Source organism: Tenebrio molitor, chromosome 9, assembly GCF_963966145.1.
Source record: "Tenebrio molitor chromosome 9, icTenMoli1.1, whole genome shotgun sequence".
Lineage (NCBI taxonomy): Eukaryota > Metazoa > Arthropoda > Insecta > Coleoptera > Tenebrionidae > Tenebrio > Tenebrio molitor.
In genome coordinates, this window is record NC_091054.1 from 6487013 (window position 1) to 6514404 (window position 27392).

Below are 27392 nucleotides of genomic sequence, written 5' to 3' on the forward strand. Positions count from 1 at the left end.
AGGGCTTTGTGTTCTAGATGGCAATGTCCATACTATCCAACACATTGTGGAAGAATGTCCCCTTACTAAATTCCAGCAAGGTTTCTCCAAACTACATCTACTTACCGAAGACGCCCTAAATTGGCTACAACAAATTAAAAACATATAATTTACCATAATTATTTTATGAATTTCGAATTTTAATTGTAATTTTCTTCATACGAATATATATATATCATGATTACTATCAATAATGTCAAGTGACCCGTGAATAGTACTCCATCCGTGTATATCTGGTTGCATACGTAATTTGAAAAATTTTCATAACGTCCACTTATCAATTCGTAAAATTTATTATACGAGTAATAAATAAAATTTTTATCTGAGATTGTCCATTTACCTAAATTAATTTGCCCCACAGTCAGTAAACATCTTGTCCTGAGTGAATCATCGCTGATTAGATAACGGCCACAAATCAAAATTCATCACGAACTCGTGTTTATTTCAACAAATTAGGTACAACAATGAGACACAGATAAGTCGGTAAAAATGACGTTTCACAATGTTTGTTTATTCTAGAAGTGACTCGATTGGCGGATTTCTAAGTAATTAACAAACTTATCAGTACGACCAAGTCGCATGACTTCGTGTATTTGAGCATGACACATTTAATATCTATTCCTATTAAATTACATAAATAAAAACTAAATGTACGTGGTCCTCATGGTCCGCGGTGACAAGTTGGTGGTGGGCGCGGTCGCGTCGTTGGATTTGACCACATCTGGTTCTTCGTCGTCACTCTCGACATCATCATCCACCGCTTTCTCATCCAAAAACGACAAACAACTCGCGATGTAGTTATTGCACATTTTGACTTGCTCGGAGACGACGTCGTCCGCAGGCGCACTACTCTTCAACTCGTCTGCGTACTTTTCCAGTTGTCCTTTGATCTGGTTGTAGTGCTTTCCGTTTTTCCTGTCGACGAACTGGCTTATCTCGACCTCCATTTGCTCAATTTTTGCGCGGATCTCCCCCACCTTCTCTTCTTCCATCAGGGTTTTCCTGCGCATCGACTCCATGATGCTCCCTGGCAAGACCGGAACTCCTATTTTCATGGCGGAGAAACGTTTGTTTATCTGGGGACTCGCCTCGATCGGCTCCACTTGCACCAACTTCAACTCCACCGTCTTGCGCTTCTCTGTCGACTCCGGTGGCGGCTCGTCGAGGATCTCCTGGACGAAGACGTCGTCGTCGTCCTCCTCCTCTCCGTGGTCCTGTTTCGGTTCCGCCTGCACCTCTTTCTTAGGCTCGGCCACCGCCTTCTCTTGGTTTTCCCGCAATTTGTCTTCGAGCAGCGTGTGACATTCCTGCAGCTTCTTCAAGGTTTCGTTGTGAACGTGTCTTATCTGCGGTTGTAGGTTTTTCGTGTGGACCCGGAGATCGCGCTCGGCGTTCTCGATCTTGGCTTTTAACTCGACGTAGGCGACGTTTTCCTCCGTTCCTTTGAACTTCTTGATGTCTTTGGCAATCTTCTCGGCTTTGGACTTGACCCCGTGGACTGATTTCCTTTGGCTTCGGCGGAGGACGGTATTGCGTCGTTCCAACGGCGACTTTGACCCAACCACACCCATCGAGAACTATTATTTTATTCGACGCGTTATAAACAAACTCGCTCTGGTTTCATAAGACTTACTGATAACTTATCTTATTAACAACACACCTGGAGGTACTGTTACGGCCGACAACGAACCGGTATTGGCGCATTGTCGAGTTGGGACTCGAATTATTGCAACCTGTTGATGATAATCGAATGTTCACTGATAAACTGATAAGGAAGGCGACACCGATCTCCCAGTTTGGTTTTATACATGACCATTCACGCCCTTCTTGTACTAAAACAGGAAAATCAACAATCTACCCAACACACCGAAAATACACAAGAACTTACAATGACGTCGACGATTCGAGGCTTACTATCCACTGATTCTTCTTTTTCTTCTTCTTCTTCTTCTTCTTCTTCTTCTTGTTCTTCCTCGTCCTGTTCGCTCACCGACTCACAGTCCACATTTTCCTTAGAAGCTTTCACAATCACCTCTTCATTTATCGCTTCTATTTCCCTTGTATTCTCTTCCTTCGGAGACTCCAGGGAAGCACTACTGTTACTTCCAGTCTCCAAAAGCATATCAATCGTTGACGAAACAATTTTCTTAAACTGTCTCTTAGTATTTTCTCTTTTAGAAACCGCCAGAACACTAGAACTTTCTTGTTCTTCCATTATTCTTTCCCAATATTCTAGATACTTCATAGAAGAGGTCTCGTGCTTCCTCACAGGTTTGTGCTCCCGTCGATTGATTTTCTCGAATGATTGAAAATTTTCCACTTGCTTTTTGATATAATTTTTATCAATTTTGTTACCAGTGGCGATCTTCTTCTCTAACGATAGAAGTCGGTCGTGATGGTCGGCTACGACTTTGATATGTTCCTTAATCTGTGATAGATGGTTGAGAATCTCTTTGTAATGATAGTCCTTACTGGTTTCCAGTGCTGCCAAATTCTCGTTAAAATCCTTTACCTCCAACAGTTGCTTCAAATTGTCTTCAACATCTCTCTCTAGGCATTCAACACACTTTTCTAACTCCTTGTACGTCTGGTGCAAGGTGGAACCCATGGTATTTGTTAAAATACAAGAACTATCCCCTTACTTGTAATTTTCTCACTCTCAATTGCAACACTGTACCTTGGATCTCATCCACTTCGACTGTAGACTTGTACGAACGGTAAAACGATAGCACCTTATCAGATTATAGTTTGCTTGGCCAAATATGTATTGCCATGTAAATAGACGCCGCGAACGTAATCTTTAAACGGGTTTTTCGGGCAAGATTGTCAACAAATTTTGACAAAATTTCTGTCAACATGTTTTGTGCAAAATATGGCAGAAAGTAACGACAATGGCGGTAGAGTAAATACTGAGTACGTGTTGGGATCGTTGGACGATGATTCGGACAGTGACATGGATGATGAAATCGAGGGCGTTAAAAAACCGGTAGATTACGAGACGCAGACTTTAAAGGAAATCAACGATCTGGTGGACGAAGTCGAAAAAACGTCTGACAAGATCGATGACACGCACGACAAAATCCTGTTTGACAAATACTCAGAATATATCTTGCAAATCATCATTCAGTTGGATAACATCGATACGAGGAACATCCGCAGGATCAGAGAGGCCAGGAAAGACGCCATTTTGTACGCCCAGGCTTGCTTACAAAAACTAGACAAAAAAATGTACGGATGAACAAATCTAAACAAAAATATATTTCTTATTAATTGTCGAGAGTTCGTTTGTGTGAAGTATAACTCAAATCTTCAGTAGGTATTTATTTCGTTTCATATAATGTTACAAAAATGTCACTTCAGTTCGGACAAGATTGTCAAAATCTTTGACAAAAGTCGTGTCAGCGAGTTTTGTGCAAAATAGGATAGACCGGTAGAAAGTAACGAAAGTATTGAGTATGTGTTAGAATTACGAGACGAAGAAATCAACAACGTTAAAAAAGAAACTATTTGATGTATGAAGTGAGAAAATATCTGACACGATCGACGAAATGGATGTCAAAATCGTGTTTGACAATCTGTTGCAAATCATCCAACAGAACAAAGTGGACGCTAGGAACATCCGCAAGAACACAGGCTAGAAAAGACGCCATTTTGTACAGAAACTGGGCAAAAAATGGGATGAACAAAACTACACAAAAATATATTTCTTATCAATCATCCAGAGCACGTTCGTCTAAAGTATTATGCAACCCCTTAATATATTCAATCACTTGAACTTTTTCACGCGTGACGGCTTCATCTTGACTTTTGATCTTGTCCAAGTTTTCGATGAACCGCATCAGCTTCTCGTCGAATATGAAATATTCCAGAGAGTGCTTCTCTTCGGCAAAATTTTTAATAGGATGTTCGAAATTTTTCGCTAATTCGCCGATTCGCTCGATTCTGGTAAGGTGATCCTCATCGTCTAGAGTTTTCAAGTCGAAGTCGTTCCGGAAATACTGGTGGACATCGAGGATTTTAAGTGGACTGTTGTCCACTTCTACTGCTTCACCTGCAGGACTGTGGTCACTTCTTCCACGTCTTGCTTGCCCTCTACTGACCGGTTGTACATTCGTGTCCGAATAAGGAGCCGCTTCAATTGCAGCGGAGAAATTTCCTTTGGAAGACGGTGTTTGGAATTTGTTGTCTATACCGGGAGCCAGAGGTTCTGCTCCTGTTCCTTTTTCCGCACTTTCAATTGTTTTTTCTTTGTTTTCTACTGCATTCGGTGTATTTTTTTGTTTTACGTTCTCTTCGCTGTGTTTTTGCCGAGAAGATCCAGGTCCGCTTTCTTCAATTTGTTTACAATTATCTATCCTTTCTTGACGGTGATCGTAGTGTAGTCTGTCTACCTCTCGTGGATCTTGACCTGAAGGTTGAAAACCAGTATAGTAATTTTCTTGGGATTCTCTAACTTGTGTTGATTTAAGGTCGACTTCGTCTGGCCCCACGTCTGTGCTCTTATTATATCCATCATCCCACTGGCTATTTTGGTTAAGCAAGTTATCTAAATCCGGAACAGATGTACGTTTTACAGTAGTGTCTACTCTGCCAGAAATGCCAAAATATGGATTCTCACTGTGATTTTCTGCGTACGAGAACGAAGTTTCACTAAATATGCCACCTTTTAGAAGATTAATATTTGAAGGCGGTTCACTGGTATCCATTTTTTCTATATCTATATTCGTATCATCCGAAGGTGGTTCACTGGTATCCATATTTTCAGGAAGTGAATCCAAAGATTGGCTTTGAAGGGCATGATGTCTCAAATTCTGTGTCAACTGGGCTTTTGGTTCGTCCATCCCATCTGTTTCAGTACTGCTTTTCGTAACAGTTGCTTTTTCTGTGGTACCAGTTTTTCGACCGTCTACCAACAAGCTTCGTTTCGATTCGTTGCTTTCATCATCTTGCTTCAATTTTTTTGTATATTGAGTGGTGTTATGACTTTTCGATTGACACCTTTCCTCGTTCGTGCTTAACGGTTTTCCATATGTTTGGTGTTTTTCTCTTTGTGAAGATTTTGATTCATTTATTTCGATAAGTTGATCGTGTACAACATTTGTGTCCACTTTATCTAGCACGTGGGTAATTTCTCGTTTGTTTTGATATGGATCAGCATTATTATGGCCTACGTGAACTTGTGGCAACTCAATATGACAATTAACAGACGACATTTGTGTGGTTTGCGCACTCGTAGAAGGTATTGCAGTAAGGAGTTCCTCTTCTTTTTGTTTTCTATTTTGCGTTTCTCCTGGACGTTTCTGTGAGGATGTTTGACAGTTTTTAGGTAAATCTTCAGCATATCTGGAACTCACTTGCCCACTTTGTTTACTAACATTTGTTAGTTCAGTTTCTGATTCAGCATAATAATTAAATTTCCACTTGAACTCCCTCAGTTGTTCTTCCACTTTTCGAAACTCGCTCTCAGAAAATGTTCCTTTACTCGAATAATACGTTATAAATTGCTTGTACATACGCCTATTGTCAGGTTCATCTTTTTCAAGTTCCTTAGTAACTTTCTCTAAATCCTTTTCGAAATGTTTAAACTTTCTACTCTGCAATAAAATAAAAAAGATAATCAATTTCGTAAAACCAAATTGATTTTTGTAAAGGAAACACAAAATGCTCATGTAAGCGTCTATAAATGGAATATACAGACTGATTCACATAACTTTCCGACCCTGACGAAATTTAAATGCAGTCAGTAATACGTTTTTCATTCATAAATTGATCCAAAGATATGAATAATTTTAAACTTTAGTATGATTTAAACATCTCTCACAAAAGTGTCAATTATAAAAATTTTAAAATGGCAGTAATCAGTTGTAATACGATGAGTAGTCAATGTTATGCCGATTATTTTTGTGGTGGTGTTACGAATGTCAACGGCGCTGAGATATGAATTTGACGAGTGCGCAGCATGAGTCGAATTCTAAAGCGCCGTTGACATGAATAACACCACCGCAAAAATGATCTGCATAACACTGACCACGGTCTTAAAAATTATAAATCCTTGGGGTGAAATATTTGCAAATTTCAATTTTGAGATCTCTGGCAATTCTGGCATCTTGACAGAAAGGCTCAGCGCTCTCTGTCAAAAACACTCAACACAGGCCAACAATAATCTGCATGAGTAAAATGTGAGATCATTTACATTTATAATTAGAGGAGGCTATGACTTTAAAATTATGTTGGCAGCACCTCTGACACCTTGATTTGAATTGTCAAAATGACGCTTCAAAATTCAATAAAAAATATGAAACGGCGAGTTTAGAGTTGTATCCAGGCCAGGTGTTTGATACAACTGTTAACTCGCAGTTTCATATTCTGTATTGAATTTTGAAGCGCCACTTTGACAAACCAAATCAAGATGTCAATGGTGTTGCCAATCTAATTTTAAAATCATAGCCAACTTTAATTATAAATTTAAATGATCTCACGGTAGTAAACACTCGATTTCCAAAGCCGTTCTTAATTTTTTTCAGGTTGGCAGTGTTTAAATGTGAAATTTGTCAAAAGGTTTTCAAAAAGTGATGACTCATTTGTTATTTTATAATTGTATTCAGTATTTCAATGCAATCTGCAAACCCAAAAGTAAAAACTTTATGTTAATTAATTGCAAATTATGATCCTCTTTGAGTATGTGATGGTTGTGTATAAATATGGCAACTATGTACGAACATTTATGTGGCAAATGTGTGAGTAGAGTAGAGTTGACATTTGTATGAGATTTCATATACGTGCATTTGATTTTTTTATACCATTGCAAATTGACTTGACACTTTTCAAAATTGCGCGCCTATGAACTGTCACAGAAATGTGAACTCTATCCTACCTACAGAGTTGGCACATAACATTTCGTACATAGTTGCCATATTTATCCACAACCATTTTGAATCACCCAATCAGGGTAACAAGTTGATAAACATTGGCATGAATGATGGAGTCTCAGTTTGAAAATTACTTTAAAATGCATCTACTTCAGACACACGATACAGTTCTGGAATAATGGTAGTGTGATGGTAGTGGTATGTACCATTGAGGTCAAAGAATACCTATAGTCTTTGCCAAAACCAAATAACTACCAACACTGCATTCTACCCAGAAAATCGTACTTAGATTTGATTGGTCTATCATCCTAGTAACATCAAAATTGCCATTATACACTTAGTGTAAAATGTGGTTTTTAGCAAGTTGATTCAACAGGTGGTGGTTATTTGGATTTGGCACCGCCTATACTGGCACGGTATGTTACTGTAGACACTTCCAAAACTCAATCAAAACAGTACAGTATGTTACTGTAGAGATGCTGTAGAGTGTAGAACTGTAGACACTTTCAAAACTCAATCAAAATTTACTAAAGTGTGGTCGCTGAACAGATGGAGGAATAAAACCGCCGCCTAGTGCCCGCGTATTTTAAACAGAAGCTTCTAATTGGCTTATTCAAAACGTGCGCATATTATTACTTGACGGCATCTCATTAATTTTTAACCTCGCTTCGGCAGTTTGACTACGTGTTCATGTTTGGAGAAGATGTGGACTTCAATGAATGCAACATTTTTCTCAGTCTATCAAGTATATCATATTCTTATGAGAACGATAAATGGCAAAGAACCTGTCTCATTGTGAAACAGGCTTCGGCGTACATCGTTCTGCGCAACTAACGCCACATCCCTTTTTTTATTACTCCATCTGTTCAACGACCACACTTCAGTACCAGTATTCGTTGACCGCGATGGTACAAAAAGATTTAATAACTGGTTATGAGTTATGACAACAGTACTGCGCTTGATTGACCAGGCCACACCAAACTTATCAAATGTCGAGCTACTCGTATGATAATTCTATTTGAATTTTCATAGTAATTTCAATTGTAGCAAATTTGAAATGACAGGACCACCGCGTAGTGCATGGATAGTTTTGTTTTAAACTTACCTTTATTAATGAAAATAGATTTCCACACATTTTCAAAAACAGAGTTAACAGAAACACAATGTACTGTTAATGATAAATGATAAGGTGTAATCAGCTACATTTCGTTAAAAAAATTCCTCTAGTGAGTATATGTACTTTAATTTATCAAGATTATAGATCTTACTAATAAATATAGCCTGTGCTCATTACACTAGTGTATGATCGGTTGCAGAAGTATCATCTGTTCCGAAGATATCATTTCATAAAAGAAAAAGTCGCAAGTTTCTGTAAAATATAATTTATGAAAAATATTACTCCAGCCAAAATGTTGCCAAAAATATTGGATGTTCAAAGTACTTCTTTAATTCCTTTTACTCCTCATGGTAAAGGGTGGAGGCCACGTAAGATAGTTTCCACGCAATAATTTTTTTCCAAATTGTAAGATACACGATAGCACCTTATTAGATGATCGTTTGCTTGCGTAAATTTTATTCCCAATATTATTGGTTTTTGTTGTAAAAAAAAAACTTTGAGATAATATTTCTAAACATGTTTTGTGGGTGTTGGGCTGGTTGGACAATGACGAAATGTATAACGTTAAAAGACAATGACTTGGGGAAAAAATGTAGACGAACAAAACAACACAAAAATATATTTCTTATCAATCATCCAGAGCACGTTCGTCTAAAGTATTATGCAACCCCTTAATATATTCAATCACTTGAACTTTTTCACGCGTGACGGCTTCATCTTGACTTTTGATCTTGTCCAAGTTCTCGATGAACCGCATCAGCTTCTCGTCGAATATGAAATATTCCAGAGAGTGCTTCTCTTCGGCGAAATTTTGAATAGGATGTTCGAAATTTTTCGCTAATTTACCGATTCGCTCGATTCTGTTAAGGTGATCCGCACCGTCTAGAGTTTTCAAGTCGAAGTCGTTCCGGAAATACTGGTGGACGTCGAGGATTTTAAGTGGACTGTTGTCCACTTCTACTGCTTCAACTGCAGGGCTTGCTTCTGTTTCGGACTGTGTCTTTTCATTTTGTTGTTTTGTAGGTGGTTGGTGGTGATTTTCATCCTTGTGTTGTTCCGACGCCGAGTACCCTGCTCTTTGCGTGTGGTCACCTCTTCCATGTGGATAACTTATTGCGGCTTTCGTTTGTTGTCTCCCCTGTCTTGCTCGCCCTCTATTGACCGGTGCTCTCATGTTCCAACAAGCACTCGCTTCAGTTGCAGTGGTATAATTTTCTTTAGAAGACGGTGTTTGGAATTTGTTGTCTACACCGGGAGCCAGATATTTTGCCCCTGCTCCTCTTTCCGTACTTGCAATCGTTCTCTCTTTGTCTTCTACTGAAATCAACGTATTTTTTTGTTTTACGTTCTTTTTGCTGTGTTTTTGGGGAGAAGTTCCAGGTCCACTTTCTTCAATTTGTTTACAAATGTCTTGATATTGTCTACCTTGTGTTGATTTAAGGTCGACTTCGTCTGACCCCACGTCTCTGCTCTTATTATATTCTGACAAATTTTGCTGATACCCCTGGCTATTTTGGTTAAACACGATGTTACTTAAATCCGGAACAGATGTATGTTTTATAGTGTTGTCCATTGTGCCAAACAATTGATTCTCAAAAGGCCTCCAGCGATTTTCTTCGTACGAGTACGAAGTCCCAATAAACATGTCACCTTCTGGTGAAGGTGGTTCACCGATATCCATTTTTTCTATATATATACTCGTATCATGCGAAGGTGGTTCACTGGTATCCATTTTTTCAGGAAATGGATCCAAATATTGGCTTTGAGGGGCAGGATATCTCACATTCTGTGTTGACTCGGTTTTTGGTTCGTCCTTCCCATCTGTTTTAGTACTGCTTCCCATAACTGTTTTTGTGGTACCAGTTTTTGAACCGTCTGCCGTCAAACTTCGTTTCGATTGGTGGATTTCATGATCTTGCTTCAGATTTCTTGTATATCCTCTATCGTTGTAACTAAATTGTCTATTACCACGTCTCTTTTTACTGCATTTATTGTTTTGACATGGATCAACATTATTACGACCTACATGAACTTGTGGCAACTCAGAAGGACGATTATCCAACGATGCTTGTGTGATTTGCCCACTGGTAGAACGTATTGCAAAGAGTTTTGGTTCTTTTTTTTTCCTAGTTTGCGTTTTGCCTGAACGTTTCTTTGAGGATGTTTGGCAGTTTTTCCGTGAATCTTTAGCTTTTGCATATCTGGAACTCCCTTGCTCACTCTGTTTATTAACATTTGTTACTTTAGCTCCACCATAAGATTTAAATTTCAACTTGAAGTTCTTCATTTGTTCTTCCACTTTTCTAAACTCTTCACTCTACAAAAAAAAATAAAAAAGATAATCAATTTCGTAAAACTAAATTAATGTTTGCACGAAACACAAAATGATCATGTATGTAAGCGGCTATATGTATTGATCCATTTTGATTATGTTTAATTTGATTTTTTTTTCATTATTGTTTGTTTATACGAATTATACATTTAAATAAAATATGTCAGTAAATACGGTACCTCCATTTTTGCTGTTTTTTGATTTTATGATTTAAATAACAACAATTGCATAATTTTAACGGAACCATAGATTTTTTGGAGATTAATTCTTATTGTTCATCATTCATCATATTACGAGTAGTAATTAATCATAACAGCGGCGTAAAAGATTGGAAAATGTTGATTGTAGCAGGTACAGTTGGTTGCAAAAAAAAACGGGAACTGATGTCAGAATAAAATTGACATATTTTTACAATTTTCCCATAGTGTGAAACCTTCTTAGGAGATATAGGTTAGAATTAACGTCAAAATTCAATGACATTTTTAAAAATTATTTGATAGGTATTGTCAAATAGACAATTAATTGACAAATGGACAAAATCAAATTTACATTAGAAAAATTTTCGTTTCCCGATTTTTTGCAACCAACTGTATTAATTTTGAATTAATTAATTCTGAAGTTCGGTGCATTGTAGGTCTGCGAGTTTAATATTACGAATTATAAATTTTTGCGCCGAAATATTTGAAAATTTTAATTTTGATATGTTTGGCATCTTGACTGAAAAGCTCAACAACACTCAACACAGGCCAATAGTAATCTCCATGAGTAAAATAATTGGTGATTAAAAATGGTTGTGGATAAATATGGCAATTATGTACATAAATATATGTGGCAACTGTGTGGGTGAACTAGAGTTGACATAGGTATGTGTGTATTGATTTTTTTATACCATTGCAAATTGTCTTGACAATTTTCAAAAGTGCGCGCCTATGAATTAACTGTCAAAGAAATGTCACCTTTATCCTACCTACAGAGTTGCCACATAAATTTTCGTACATAGTAGCCATACACAACATTTTTGGTGGAACCAAAAATTTGTAATTATTATAAAACGAACAAGCAAAATTTACTTCACATATAAATTCGGCTTAGGTACATGTCGCTATGGAAATGACATAAATAAAACAACTCATTTTGTAAATAATTGTAAAAATGTCGGAAGAGAATTATAGTGAAAGTGTAGTTTCGTGTATGAACTCCTCCAGTGTTAAAAAGAATGTATTATAAATTCTGCGGTTTTTAATTTCATACCCGAAAAATCTAAACGACAGTCTTACATGGTAACTGTGATTTGTATCAAATATTAAAATGACGTTTATTTTAACGGCCGTCGTTAAAAGCAAGGGCCGCGAAAATGAATTTCGCGGCCTGTTTAAGGTACGCGAAGTGATCGTTTCGCGTACCTACGGTTGCACAAAAAAAGATTTAATGACTGGTTATGAAAGCAATACTGCGCCTAATTGACCAGGCCACACCAAACTTATCAGATATCGAGCTGTGATGAATTCTATGTGAATTTTTATAGTAACTTCAATAATAGCAAATTTGTAAAGAGACAGGACCACTGCGTGGATAATTTGTATTAAACTTACCTTTGATTGACATAGATTTGCACATTTTCGAAAACATAATAATCAAAAATACCATATACTGTTAAATGAAAAGGTGTAATCAGCTACATTCCATTAAAAAAATTTTTTAGTGAGCACTTCAATTTATCAAGATTAGGTATAGATATTGTTAATAAATATAGCCTGAGCTCATTACACTACTGTATGATCGGTTGCAGAAGTATCATCTGTTCCGAAGATATTCTACCAATTGATAAGGAAAAAAGTCGCAAGTTTCTGTAAAATATAATTTATGAAAATGTTTGGTTATTAAGTTTAGTTCGTTTTGGATAATTTCACAAAAATATTACTCCAGCCGAATTGTTGCCAAAAATATTGGGTGTTCAAAGTAGGTACTTCAGCTCCTTTTTTACTCACCTGTAAGGTGAAGGCCATGTGAGATAGTTTCCACGCAATAATTTTTTCCCTAAATGTAATTATATTATGTTATACACATAACAATCGTAACACAATAGCATCTTTCTTATTTGATGATCTTTTGCTTGGGCAAATTTTATTCCCAATATTATTGGTTTTGTGGGTGTTGGATTCGTTGGACGATGACGAAATGTATAACGTTAAAAGACAATGACTTTAAATCAAAGATTCGATGGACAGGGTGGAAAATCCTCTTTGACAACGACGCCAAACATCTGATCCACCGAATGTCCACAAAAACACAGGCTAGAAAAGATGCCATTCTGTCCCCTAGTGGTTGTTTACAAAAACTGGGAAAAATGTAGATGAACAAAACTACACAAAAATATTTATTTCTTATTAATCATCCAGGGCACGTTTGTCTAAAATATTATGCAACTCCTTAATATATTCAATCACTTTAACTTTTGTAAGCGTGACGGCCTCATCTTGACTTTTGATCCTGTCCAAGTTTTCTATGAAGCGCATCAGCTTCTCGTCGAGTATGAAATACTCGAGAGAATGCTTCGGTTGGGTAAAGTTCCGAATAGGATCTTCGAAATTTGTCGCCAATTCGTGGATCATCTTGATTCTCGTTGGGTGATCCACATCGTCTAGAGTTTTCAAGTCGAAGTCGTCCCGGAAAAACTGGTGGACGTCGAGAATTTCTAGTGGATTTTCGTCCACTTCTTCGGCTTCAACTGCAGGATCGCAAGATGCTTCTGTTTCGTACTGTGTTTTTTCATTTTGTTGTCTTGTGGGTGGTTGGTGGTGATTTTCGTACTTGTATTGTTCCGACGCCGAGTACCCTGCTCTTTGACTGTAGCCACCTCCTCCATGTGGATAACTTATTTCGCCTTTCGTTTGTTGTTTCCCCTGTCTTGCTCGCCCTCTACTGACCGGTGCTCTATTCGTGTCCCAATAAGCAACGGAATAATTTTCTTTGGAAGACGGTGTTTGGAATTTGTTGTCTACACTGCGAGCTAGTTGTCCTGTTCTTGCTCCTCTTTCCGCACTTACAATCCTTCTCTCTTTGTCTTCTACTGTATTCAACATATTTCTTTGTTGTACAATCTCTTCGCTATGTTTTTGCCGAGAAGTTCCAGGTCTGCTTTCTTCAATTTGTTTATAATTGCCCATCCATTGACCTTGATTTGGAGTCGTTGTTCTTTCTTGACAGTGACTGTAGTGTGGTCTGTCTATCTTTCGTGCATCTTGCCCTGAAGATTGTTTTTGAAAACTAGTACAGTAATTTTCGTCACATTTCCTACCAAGCTCGACTTCGTCTGGTCGACTTTTCTGAGTTCCACTTCTTAAAACTGTTGCGTCTTGGTAGGTTCTTTGATCTTTTTCTTCCCAATATTCTCGCTTTGAGGCCTCGTCTCTGTCCTTATTATATCCTGACACATTTTGCTCAGCCCGCTGGCTATTTTGTTTAAACATGTTGTTATCCAAATCCGTGACAAATGCATGTTTTGTTGTGGTTTCCATTCTGCCAGAAGATCGTTTCCCAAAATCCGCACCGCGATTTCCTTGGTACCCTCTAACTTCTCGCGATTCGGGTTCTGGTTCACGTTTTCGATTCATTTGGGTGGTGCTTTGCTTTATCCTTTCGGCAGCATTAGTATTCTGCTTTTGTCTCTCTCGTTCTGAAGAGCTTGGCCTAAATTGTGTATATTCACCACTTTTATTAAAATCAGCAGAACCGCTTGGAATCAAAGAATACGGAGTCGCACTATCACCTTCTGGACGATTCATATTTGCAGGTGTTTCATTGGTATCCAGTTTTTCTGTGTATTTATCATACGAAGGTGGTTCAGTGGTATCCATTTTTTTAGGAAGTTGATCCAAACGTTGGCTTTGATGGGGACGATATCTCACATTCTGTGTCGACTCGGCTTTTGGTTCGTCCTTCCGACCTGTTTCAGTACTGCTTCCCATAACAGTTCCTCTTTCAGTGGTACCAGTTTTTCGACCACCTACCGACAAGCTTCGTTCCGATTCGTTGCTTTCATCATCGTGCTTCACATTTGTTGTGTATTGAGTGGTGTTATAACTTTTCGATCGAGGCCTTTTCTCATATGTGCTTGAGGGTTCTCCACAATGGAAACAACGTAAACTTTCCTCATCTTTTGGTTTTTCCCTATTTGAATCTTTGGTTTCATTGACTTCGAAGTATTTGTCACGCTCAATATTTGTGTCTATTTTATTTACTTTTCCTTTTCCTTCCCAATTATTTTGCCGTCTGACATTATATTCCGTAGATAAATCTCTATCATGACCAAATTGTATACTCTCAACTACCTTTTTACTGCCTCCTGTTTCATGAAGATTTTCACATGGATTTGAATGAACTCGTGGCAACTCAGAATTATGATAACCCAACGATGATCGTGTATTTTGCGTGGTTTTCGTATTGGTAGATGTTCCAGGTTTTCCGACCAATGGTTGTGAATATCTCTTTGAAAAAGCTTGATACTTTGATGAATCTTCACCGTCGACACGTCCACAACTCAATTTTTCATTTTTTTCCACAAAACTTGTTACATCAGAGTCCGTTAAACCATAAAGTTCATAGATCGACTCTAGTTTCTTCATTTTCTCTTCCGCTTTTTGAGATTCTGCTAGGCTCAAAAATGATTTGGCCTTTAAATATTCATTTAAAACAATTTTGTATTCTGCATTGATGTCAAACTTACTTCCATATCGAAATAAAGAGTATTTGAGTTGTTTCTTGAAATTGTCAAATTTTTTTTCGAATTCGTTATATTCTTGACTCTGTAACAAAACAAAAACGTTAACAGATTTCATTATTACACCACCATTGGAGTGATATGAAGGTTCTTTTTTTAAATTTGGCGTCGAAGTTGGCGTTGAAGAGTCGATTGTGAATGAACCACTCGGATTCTTGACCTGATCAGAGTTGTAATCCGGTGGTGCGTTTACAAACGACTCTTCAATGCCAATTTCGATGCCAGATTAAAAAAAAAAAAAGTTATGTACCTATCTAACAAAAAATTTTCACGCAAGCCCCATAAATTAAAATTTTTAATTATGTATGAACCGTTTTATCAATAAAAGTTTACAAAAGCAACGATGTTTAAATTTGAAATTTATGTCAGCTGTCAATAATGACAATAAAACAAACGGAAATAGTCTTGTTTATACTAAGGACAACGTAACATTTTATCTGCCCCGCCCATTTCATTTTCTTAGTTACCAATCAAATAGGTTGTTAAGACGATCTGATTTACACAGCAAAAATTTCTGACATTCGAATTGTCTTAATGACCTAAAACAATAATTGTGGACTTGACAGCAAAATTCTAACCTTAACTTTTTTACGTGGCAAATGTGATTGAATCTGGCTTTGATTCTGATTGGTCAATTTTAGTGGGCGGAGCAGATAAAAAGTTATAACGGCAATACTATAATTAAAGTTTCATCGTACAAATTCTTTTTCCGGAAATATTTGAGTGTTTGATTTTGTCATCTGTCAGTCTGGAATAAGGGGCAATACTTTCTGCAGTTTTTGCCAACAGTAAAACACTAAATACTCCATCCTTAAACCTTTCTCAATTTGGCACAAGTCAAAAAGTTAAATTTGTCAAAAGGTGATGACTGATTTTATATTCAGTATACCTAGTTTGAGGTGATCAAGAATGTCAAGAAGGACCGTTTCAGTTGGCAATACAAAGAACATTTTTGTATTCGGCTATTTGCAACATTCTAACCGTCCAACCGGATATGTTTTGTTGTTTTTTTAATATCTGACGTAACATTAACAGCGACAAAATGGAAAATGGTAGGTAATGACGGAGGCTAAAAATTAATGGTAATAACTGTAAAAAGAAATTAAACCTGAAATATATAAATTAAAATCGAACTAAAATGAAATTTTGTCGTAAACATAAATTAACTCTTCTTTTTAGGCTCTCGAACAGATTCACCTGCATGTTTAATGCAAATGTTACTTGTCAATGATGCGGATGTCCCTGTGAAGCACAGTGAAGCCGTCAACAACCGGAAGTTACTCCAGTTGTACCTACCATTTAAAAATAAAATTCAGTATTACCAACTCAAATTGAATTTTATTCTTGATCAGTTGATCCCCCGTATTTAACTATTGCATTAAAAAGTGTTATTACCTATATATTTTTTTTTAGTAGGTTAGGTTACAAGTTAATACACATTACCGTAAATGGTTTCAATTTGATGATTATTTTAAAATGGATCTAAATTAGACACATGATGCAATTTAAAATCTGAAACAGCAATGGTGACACGAATGTTGTTCTATCTAGAACATTTGGTTACGACCATTTACAACACACACCACTGCTCTTGACTATTTTAACTAATGTCAAGCGAAATTTGTAACTTACAAGTCAAATGTTTAAGGTCAAATGTTAAGCCATGATAAATTGTACACAAAAATTTACGATTAACTGCAATTATAGCATTTTTTTTTGCGAAGTAACGCATGCAAGTATTTATAGAATCTGCACCTACATTTTGTGTCAATCTTACCTTTGGCTTTGATGTAAACATTTTTTTCAACATTTTCACAGAACTATACAGTTATTGATAAATAATAAGGCGTACTCAGCTACATTTCGCAAAACAATGTCAACTTGAGGAAATACGGAGTGTGCTATGTGTGATTGTGTGCTATCAAAAACATAACCTCTCCTCTTCCTCACTGCACTCTGTATTAGTGGTTGCAGAAGCATAAGTACTTAATGCTCAAAGAAAAAAGGAAAAAAGTCGACGGAGTTTTAACGAGATGCAATTTTAAAAATGACCGATAAAACTTGGTTTCTAATTTAACTAAAATGTTACCCCAGGCCAACCCCCTATTTGCGACAACTTCTGATAGTGAAAATAGTTGTCGCAAGGGCCCCCATGAAATACGATCCAGTTCCCTGTAGTGCTCCCATTCCGACCACTTTCGGCGGCCATAAACTCCCCCGTTATATCATTTGGGGCCCGTATTTTATGCGTCAGAAGTTAACGTTCAAGCTTGGTGTTTAAATGCGAAACAATGCAACCAACAAGACACGCTCATGCAGAGCGTGCGTCCCGCGTGATGCATGGCAGATCCGGGATGGCCGCTTTCCCGAATTCCAGAGGCCAAGAAAAATGATCACCCTAAATTCCTCTAACCCGGAAATTTTCTTTGCAGCGCTCAACTAGCAGCGACCCGAATCGATCAGAGGGCATCATGTGCCGGTTTAGAAGGAGCCGGTCGCACCGGAAGAAAACCACCGCCATTGTTAAGATCCCGCACTTTACCCGCCATTGTAGTGCCCGGAGTGAATATTCTGCAAGCTCAACTCGGCAACTGTTCACCAGGTAATTCGACGTTTAAAGCTTAAGAAAGCCAAGAGGGAAGGGTCGAGGAAATGAGATTTGAATGAAGGAAAGAATGTTGGCGGAATTCGTGATGTAGCTACCCATTTTCTGCTTGTCAAACATTATCAATCGGGCATCTAGTACGTCTTTTATTTACGAACAGAGAACGTGCTTTGAAAATGTTCGTCTTGGTTGAAAATTAATTAATCATTTTAATTATTAGATTATACTTATTTCAAGTACAAGAGGTAAAGGAGTCAACATTTTCATTATCTCTTGAATACTAAAACTTTATGGGGTTATGTAATTATTTAGTACGGTCAGCTAGACATGTCGTAATGACCCTAACTGACCTGAATTAACCTCATCATAATGACACTGAACGTGACTTTTAAACTTCTATTAAAGTTTCATTGAAATGAACATATTTGATTGGTGGAAATGTCTGAGTGACCAACTGAACGATAAAATCGATACGGTTCGTAATAAAATAAAAGGCAAACTGATTTTTTGATAATGATCAAAATTACACTCATTCGTTTAAAGACAGCAAATTAAATTAAAATGGAATGAAATTATGTCCAATGTGCCTTTTATCAGTTTTATCCTTTGAATCATATTCGCCATCGATGATAATAAAAATCAGTTTTGTTTACTTAGTTCATTCTTATTTCAGGTTTTAATAAGATTCTAATTTACAAACGCTCTGACTTTTGATAGTCATCAAAATGACATTCATCATTCCTTGAAAGACAGCAAATTAAATTTAAATTAAATCAAATTATGCTCTCTGTGTCTTTTATCCTTGAATCACCCGCGATGAAGGATAACAAAAATTAGTCTTGTTTATCTAACTGACTTTTATTTCGGTTTTTGCGTTGTTTGTGTTTTTACACGAGTGGTGCGTTCACAATCGACTCTTCAGACCGGAAATCTAAATGAACACCCGATACATTATTTTGATTATTTTATTTTTTTTATTATTTTATTACAGTCACTAAGCAACCAGGACTACATTATTAATCATCTTTAATTCAGTAGTGTATTGGAAACACAGAGTGACTTTAATGATTGAGACAAATTTAGTGGGTTGGCACTGCCGAATAATTGGTACGCCTAGTCATTTGTCAAAGAGTCGTCTGTTGATTTGCTTTCTAGGTTAAGATTCGAGAATATTTGCAAATTAATAAATCATCATAATTATAATTTGATTTATTTTGACTTTTGAACTGTCATATTTGAATCTGACAGTCAAGTGTACCAATATAAAATCGTAAATATCTTGCCACCCGAACAAAATTATTTAGTCTGTCAAGACAGTCGAGTCAGGTTAGAACAGTGAGTTCAAGTCATTTCAAGTTTTTTTGGATTTCAACAACTTATTAAAAGATAAAAGCATTGCACAGTGCTTGCATTGCGATCACCAAAAATCCTTCCTCTTCATTCTGGACCTCTCCACCTCCCGTTTTCATTTCCAATCCTTTCGCTCTGAAGACTCCTTTACTCCCCCCTTCGTACACTTGTCTTGTCGGATTTGGCGACACTCAAAACACAATTAAACATTTATCGAAATTTCTAGACGTTCAGCAAACAGGACCGAGTCGCTCCAGCCTATCTTCTCGATTCCTTTCGGCGAGGGTGTCGTTCAGCCGGGATGACAGCGTGGCCTTGGACATGCGAAGAAAATCGGCCGTCAGTCGACTCTGCGGTTCGGGAAATTACGGACCAGAAAGGGGAGCTGACGGCACCTTATTACTCAGGTGAGAGAATTCGCCTCCAGTTACTGGAAACGTGCTAATTATGCACTCGAGCGGTTTCCTTTCGCTTTGTATTGACGCCAGGATAAAATAAGTTTCCAGCTATATGATCCCAAAAAGGGTTGAACAACCAGCTGTTTTAGCGAAAGATTAGGGGACACTTGTATCGACGAGATGTATGAGGGTGGGTGTGAATTGCAAACGTACGCGTTGGAGTTGATTGTCACAGGTCCGCTTTAAAAACTGATGCATATTTATGGGGTGATTCGTGCGGGATTTGGGACAAAGGGGGCGGCGCCGTCGACCAAACCGAGATTGATTTTACAATCAGACGTCACATTCCACAAGAAATGAACATACACCGACAACTGTCTGTTTATGCGAACTGCTCTTTCGCCATTGGTGCACTGCAGTTAAAACTCCAAAGGGGATAATAACTCGAAGGTAGGAAAAGCGCCAGTGTCGCTACAAAAAGCATAAAGATCTCGTGATGTAAAAGCTCGACACGAAGTATAAGACAGGATAATGCAAATATTCCGGTCATGCCGTTAACAGTACGAGCTTGGGCGAACTAATACTGTAAGAGCATCACGCAACGAGGATACATCCTTCAACTCACCTTTCTCATATCTTGTCATGGAGCGAGCTCCTCGCAATTTATAAATTACGTCGTAAACCGAGATTTTCTCGGGATTACACCGGAAACTCGACTTTAATTCGTTTTATTGTTTGTTGCAGAGTGCCTGCACCTCACGTGGTCGCCGCCAGAGCCTACAGAATATCCAGTCCGAGCAGCAGCAACACCGCCCTCTATCGCCTGGGCAAGCTTCTCAACCAGGGAGGCTCCAAGAACCAGATGGTGGTGGATGACTCCAACGTCACCAGGAGGCTTAGCTGGGAGAGGTGAGTGCAACAGGAAGATCTGAATCTCGAGGAGACGTCTCTTATCGTGTTGGAATCGCAGAGCTGAGGTCGCGAAGGATCTGAATCCCGAGAAGACGTTTTTTTTTTGGTGTTGAAATCGCAGAGCTGAGCGGGATGCCACACCACGTCTTTGCGTCTGAGAAGCAAATAATGACAATAATTGGGTAATTCCCACCGAAATCGAGTTGTAACCATTAGAGGATGTTTATCTTCTATTCGATGTTAATTAAGACGGCTCTGACGCCGTCGCGGCACACCTGGAGCCAAAACAATACCTGCAAAGTACATTGACCACAATTGGAGACGCTACGCAGTATCGATTGCACCGATTTCATCCCGATCGATGCGCTAATTGCGTTTCAGGTATTATCCGGTTCGAAGGACCACCCCGACTCTTTCATCTCGTCCCGTCTCGAATTACACTTTTCACTTCCATTTGTCACGTGGCCGGGTATTATCTCCGGGGAAGCGATCTATTTGCGCCCAATCGAATTGTCTCTTTTCGTTTCGTCATCATTTGTCTTTCCATTTCCGGTGCGTGATAACTGTTCCGTTCAGGAGCGTTCGGCTACTAATTATTCGACGTTCGAGATGATCGTTGTGAAGCTGTTCGAGAAGTTGATGCGCGTCCTATTGGGCGTGAAGTTGGGGTGAGTCGATGGGATTTTGTGTTGTTTTTCATGAGCATTGTTCGATGATCGGAGAGATTAATGGGAATTTTCAATTACTTCCCGGGTGGATCGATGTCCCGGGGGGATAATAAATTTTTATGCTGCAGTGTGTATACGGAGGGTTGATGGGATACAATGAAATGATAAAATATGTGGCGAAGATTGGCGCGATTTTTCCCCAGCAGCGGAGGGTGCATCCCAAGGTGAATGACTATCACCAGTTTCTGTCGATTTAAGTAATTAAACCTTGTTATTGGTCCCGCCGAATTAAATATTTGAACAAGCCGCGCTATCTCTATGGTTTGTCTTAAGAATTTGAAACTCGTAAGTTTGTGTACAATTAAATCCCGCCCTCCAGAACGACACACCAATAAAAATGATAAGATTTTTACCGCCGAATTTGAAATATTCCGCTCTAATCTGATTCATCCGAGTTTCTTCATCCGAGATCTTTGTCATGATTTAAACATAAACACTTCACATTTCTCGTTACCAGTTCCGTGTCGATACGTTTGTGTGGTAGTCATGGCAACCGTCTATTAGTCGTAGTTCAACCGAATCATTTTATGACTGTTCTCGTTGACGATTCAATATGTTATGCCTCAAACAACGCTACCACTGTTATTATTTGAATTACATATCTGCGACAACAAGATTACGAACAAATAAAGAACGCATAAACACAGTCTGTTGAAAATATTCCAGATTTCAGTTGGCCATGATCTGTCACTTTGACGTTTGTCGTTGCGGATGGGTTAAGCGCAGACGTGACTCTCGAGAGTCACAGCTTGTTGACATTTTTTCCGGCTGTTGTGGGATTCACAACGATTTTAAATGAAAACGTAATTCACACAAACAAAAAAAATAATTTCACGAAGAGAATATAATTATGAGAAAGAAATTCTTTTATGTGATTTGCATGACAATGCATGTACGCATTCAAAAGTGTGTAAAAAATTTCCGAAACAATCAAGGTGAATCAGAGTCGGTTTTGTGATATTGAAAAGTGATTGATTAAGGTCGGTGTTGGAAAAATTTTGACAACGTGGGAAAAAGTGGATTGTAATAATTATGTAATGGAGGAAAATGAAAACGATTTTAATGACCCAAAGCTATTGAGGACAAGTGGATTACAGTTTAAAAGATAATTACAAGGTTTAGATCGATAGCTTTGAACCGGTTAAGCGAACTGAATTAAACAACCATCGAGTTAGAAACTTGCAAACTTACAGTGTTAAATGTTTTTGTTATTGCCTCAGTGACCAATCACGTTCAGTTTTATGTTCACGCAAATCTCATTACCGCAAAATAAATTGATCTGTCAAGAGTTATTCACTCCGGCTTAGAATATTTCTTATTCGCCTCTTATGTAATGATTAAATTGCTAAATAGCTGTAGCAATGAATGAATTTATTTTTTTTTCAATTATCTCCAACACCGAGTTCATTCAGAATGCGTCACTTTAGACATGTACAACGTGTATACAGGGTGGAGGACGACCCTTCAAAAATTCATGGTCAAGAAGGCCGCGGTTTTCTTTTGTTTTACAAACTCAGGTAACATCTCTTTCAGAAAGATAACCTCACTTTGCCCATTATTTTTTTCTAAATTAAATTAGCAATTTGACAATAGAAATACATAATTTGGATCCTTCTTGTTCGCTAAATAAATGACGTTTGAAGTTTGACAACTGATAAAGGTGTGCGAAAACAAAAACAAGCATTGAGCCACTTGACCATACATTTTTTGAACGCCTCTTATTTTCAACTTTGGTGACATATAGAGTGGCCCAGAACGGCCGCATGATTTTTTAATAGAAAATTCTGAAGTGAAAATCGTATTCAAAGAAACTGTTTCATACGTTTCTGCATACATAATTAATGACCTTCAATAAAACAAAAAAGTATGAAGTTTTTTTGAGACAATTTTGTAAAAATTTTAAAATCGTATCAGCGTCTTCATCGAAAATAATTCTAGTTTTTTCCGATATCTCGGAAACAACCGAAAAATTATTTCCAAAATTCCATTTTTTTTTTAAATCTATTGGTAATTGTTCACTTTAACTACTTCTGGAATTTTCGCGTTTTTTCTGACTAGACAGCCTCAGGGCGTCCTCCTAGATCGTGTCCCACCATTCAAACCTTGTGCAAATGCCTTTTTTTTCTCTCTTGTTGTGTTTCAAGGTCGCGCCAAGTCTTAGTATAACTAAAGGGTAAGTAAAATTTTCATTTGCACAAGGTTTGACTGGTGGGAAACGATGTAGGAGGACGTCCTGAGGCTGTCTAGCCAGAAAAAACGCGAAAATTCCAGAAGTAGTTAAAGTGAACAATTACCAATCTATTTTCAGCTTCTAAATTTGAAGAATGGCAAATGACAATTCCAGAAGCTAGATAAAATCAGATGAATAAAACAATTCAATAAAAGTACTAGATGTGGGAGGAGTCAGTCCGCGTGTGCGTCTTTCGGGCCACGCTGTACATTGATGATCTAGCTTTTAGCGGTTTAATTTCTTGTTCACTTTGTTAATGAATCGTCTCTTTTGCAATTCTCTTTATCTCGTGCCATTCCACGGTAACCAAGATGGAAGGGGTCCGAATTAATAAGCGACATCCTGCATTAAAATTAATTATCAACCCTTGAAATTGTCCCTTATGCGTCTAATACAACATCGGTCGACCGAAATATTCGCTTCGATCGTTCGGTTCAGGTCTAATGAGAGTATGAAGGTCTGAACGCGTAGTATTGACACAGTGGATGCCCCTTCACTAATTTGTTACAAATTATTGGACATAATACCCTTCGTTATGACTCCGCCTATTGACGGACGAGCCGAAATCGTAAACATTTATTCATTCGACGGATAGAAAGCTAGCATTTGTGTGGAATAATGGGGTGTTAATAATGTAACATCCCTCAAGTAGACTGTTTGTACAGAAAGGTAGTAAAATGAAAGGCGATTCGTCGAATTGATTTAGGTACAAGAAAAAACCTTCAACTCGACGAAACCATAATTCGAATTGTATCAACGCGACAAAAACAGGTTGGAAGTTTTAATAAAAAAAGTTTCCGCTATGCAAGTCCGAATTCAACCCCGAATTCGTAAGGTTGCATCAAACTTCCATTCAAAGTGTAACGAACTGAAAGTTAGTGAACTTTGATACGGCGCTTCTTGTCTCGTGTTTACTGATGAAGCGACTGACCCTTTCTGACGTCGGCTTCCATCGATTCCACGACATTCATCCATTCTCACGAGAAATTTTACGTTGCGGTCTTCCACCAGTGAAATGGTGCAGGAGTCGATCCAGAACCTCACCCCATATCGTCACCCTAATTATCAAACCTCGTCACAAATTGTACAGAAAACACAAAAAGCTGAAAGAACAATGCAAAAAATTAAAATAAAAAATCTCGGTTATTTAAATTATGGTTAATGACTGTTAAATTAAGTCGATTTATATCGTTTTTTCAATTTAAGGCTTTATTTTGGTGATACGAGTTTTTCTAAAATTAAAGTTGAATAAACATGGATATAAAAAAAATAAAAATAAAAATATATCTGAGGTTTTATTTTTCACAATTGGCACACTTGTTTAAGGGATACAACAAATATATAAACTGTGTATACAAAACAAATGACTTCTTTGGAAAAATTTAAATAGAGGGTATTTCTTGAGTAATAATAAGCCCGACGGAATTGAAAATGCAACCCACAATACATTTGCAAATATCGACGTATGATTTAAAAAATGTAAAACATTGTTAACTCTGCAGTTTCGTAAATTTTGACATAAATTTTATATTCGCTTCGTAAAATGAAATTTTGAAAAAACGAAGAGTTTTTGGGAAAATGTTTATTGTCTGCATAAATGCGCAACGGCAGAGGCATTTTGATTACATTCGCCTTAATTTACGACAAGTAATAATTGCAAAATTAACAAAGCAATTAGCATCATGAGTTTTAATGTCGTAAATTGTGAAATTATGCACAACACGTTTGGTTTCATAATGGGAAAAACAAACATTTGATTTTCGACTTTGGATGGTAGTTTTTAGCAGTTTCTTTCTCCATTCTAGCTTCCTTTTTCTTTTCTTAGTGAATGTATCGTATTTTTCCTGAGCTATGTTATTTGTTATCCCTGCAACACATACGTCACATTCATCTTTTTACGTGAAAACAAGATTAATTGAGATCATCAAACACATTAATAAAAGATGTATTTACAAGCAGATTTGATTGTTTCCCTTGACACCATTCTTTGGAGTAGACTTCATAAAATTGTTGCTTATATCTCAAAATGGGCTCTAAATACAATTTTTAGGCACGTTTAATGAAAACGGTAATTTTACGTACTCACAAGCGGACGAAAAGTAAGTCTCTTTCGGACGCACTTTTTCGGACGCTGCCCGTGGTGCCATCTGTTGCTCTGTTTAGTAAGTTAGCAACGAAACCGACAAAACCACCTGTCACCATAAATTATGTAGGTACATAAATAAATAATTGTATTGCAAATAGTCAATTTCTAGTTTTGTTGGCAAGCTGATAACAAATACTATAAAATTAAGGTATTCCTTTATTCTTTCCGTGATTTTTTTCTGACTTTGTACACAAACATTTTCTTTTCATATTTTTCTCTTTTGTATATATCATACTTCCATTCAGTACCTCCTACTTTTTTTCTGTTTGACACTTTTGCTTTTTCTTAAAGGTTCTTATATGCTTCTTCATTTTCAATAATTTGAACCTTCACTTTCAATTGTTTCATCAGAGCGATGTGTATTTTTTTCAGACATAGAATTGGAAACAAAGGGAACTAGTATGGTTTGTTTTTGAAAGAAAATTCATCATCTGGTTGTAAATTATAAACACAAATAGTTATTTGTACAACTAGCTATGAAAGTCATACTTTTTTCATGAATTTGCAGATTGATTAACGAGGGCGTAGCTGAGTTAATCAAGCAAATAAGTGAAAAAAAGAGACTTTCATAACGTGTTGTACACACTATTTTTTTGCATATCGATGTAAATTGAGAAATTTGGTCTAAAAGTATTTATGAAAAATCACAAAAAAAGATTGGTATGCTTTGACAATTATGTCCAAGGAGATGGAATAAAATGATCCAAAAAATGTACTACTTTCACTACGATTTTTCGTGTAAAAAAGTGCTACTTTCACTACGATTTTGCGTGTAAAAAAGTGCCACTTTCATTACGATATGCAAAAAATAAATTTTGTCACGTATTTTTCATGAATCGTGACAGAATTTTAGGTTAGAAAACATGGAGTTTCACTTAGATGAACTATTTATTCTCATAATATGGAGGAGTTATTCTCCTGCGCTTAGACGTACCTAATAGAGGTTTTCTTTTCTTTCCAAAAATTATGACAGTAAAGTAATGTGCGGTTATGTGGTTTTCTCCATCACAGAGAGCATTTTTTTCTTAAACATTCCATTTTCGTCCAAAAATGGATTCTGCAGAATTTAAGTAATGTTTTGAGTCCAACCATAGCCGGCACTTCACATCAGTGGCAATACAATTCTTTTATGGATTTTTTTCTGCAGGAGGGACACACTGAATTCGCGCCTGCCCCGCTCGTCCAGCATCGACTCCATGGTGGAGGCGGTGTGGGCCGAGAGCGTGGAGGCGGTAGCGGAGCCCGCCGCCACCTCCGAGAAGAGGCCGTCCCTGCGGGCCGACAGGCCCTTGGCGCTGGTGTCTCCATCTGTCGGCCGACGTATGAAAGGGCAACGCGGGATTAACGGTGAGTAGACCCTTGGGAAAACCACGATAATGTGGACGCTCGTTACGGTCATCAAGTTTACAAGTCGGACGATCTATGGAAAAGACAAAGGTTGTCTCCAGCCCGGCGAATTCGCCTTCACCTGGGGAGTTTCGGTTTGTCTTGCGATTAACGCAGCCAAAATTGGAACGGACCGTTGCGTCGGTTTGTTACGAAGTTTCCGCTTCGGTTGCTCCAGAAAAGGACGACCGATTGAATTTGGGGGCTTGTACAGGGTGAGGCATCCTCGTATTTTCTCCCGCTCCAAGCTAGGAGTTAAGTGTTGGGGCGCGTGGGCATTATAAAGGGAGCGGCGAACCAAAATGGGTCTAGATTTCCACAGAAATTGGATATTTGAAAAGCGCCAAGGCAACAACGGTAAATGACAAATTTGTCCGATCTACAGGGTGAACGAAATAATCGAGAATATTTGAAGAATTTAAACGACCGGACAAGTCGTCCTGCCCCATTACAAGGATCAAATGTTTTTAAAATGCAAATCAAAGTTAAATTACAAACTG

General features: G+C 37.7%; 2 protein-coding genes and 1 long non-coding RNA gene across 6 annotated transcripts in view; 1 reads left to right on the top strand and 2 right to left on the bottom strand.

Annotated features, from left to right (window-relative positions):
• Window positions 1–27392, top strand: part of wake (wide awake) — a 110619-nt gene that overhangs the window by 37840 nt on the left and 45387 nt on the right. The window contains exons 2-5 of one of the 2 annotated variants that reach the window (XM_069057223.1): window positions 17570–17739; window positions 19319–19499; window positions 20235–20399; window positions 26654–26853. In XM_069057223.1, the coding sequence (XP_068913324.1) occupies window positions 17570–17739; window positions 19319–19499; window positions 20235–20399; window positions 26654–26853 (716 nt within the window). Of the gene's footprint in view, window positions 1–17569; window positions 17740–19318; window positions 19500–20234; window positions 20400–20996; window positions 21071–26653; window positions 26854–27392 lie in introns of those variants that run through there. The other variant, XM_069057226.1, reaches the window with a different exon arrangement.
• On the bottom strand, window positions 455–8143 carry LOC138137715 (uncharacterized). Of its 3 annotated transcripts, none has more exons than XM_069057246.1 (3): window positions 1928–2777; window positions 1700–1871; window positions 455–1616 (listed from the first exon to the last, which is right to left on the bottom strand). In XM_069057246.1, exon 3 carries the CDS (start codon window positions 1608–1610, stop codon window positions 684–686), a length of 927 nt encoding a protein of 308 aa, XP_068913347.1. In that variant the 5' UTR covers window positions 1611–1616; window positions 1700–1871; window positions 1928–2777; the 3' UTR covers window positions 455–683. The 3 variants fall into 3 exon arrangements, with proteins under 3 accessions (XP_068913347.1, XP_068913346.1, XP_068913348.1); XM_069057245.1 differs by having other exon boundaries at window positions 1673–1871; window positions 1928–2775; XM_069057247.1 differs by adding an exon at window positions 8014–8143 and having other exon boundaries at window positions 1609–1871; window positions 1928–5633.
• Window positions 12722–17553, bottom strand: LOC138137719 (uncharacterized). The gene is made up of 2 exons (XR_011161853.1): window positions 16915–17553; window positions 12722–15162 (listed from the first exon to the last, which is right to left on the bottom strand). It is a non-coding gene; the product is annotated as an uncharacterized lncRNA (long non-coding RNA).

Coding starts and splice junctions, on each gene's coding strand:
- LOC138137715 (XM_069057246.1), bottom strand. CDS start 1,610: ATGGGTGTGGTTGGGTCAAAGTCGCCGTTGGAACGACGCAATACCGTC.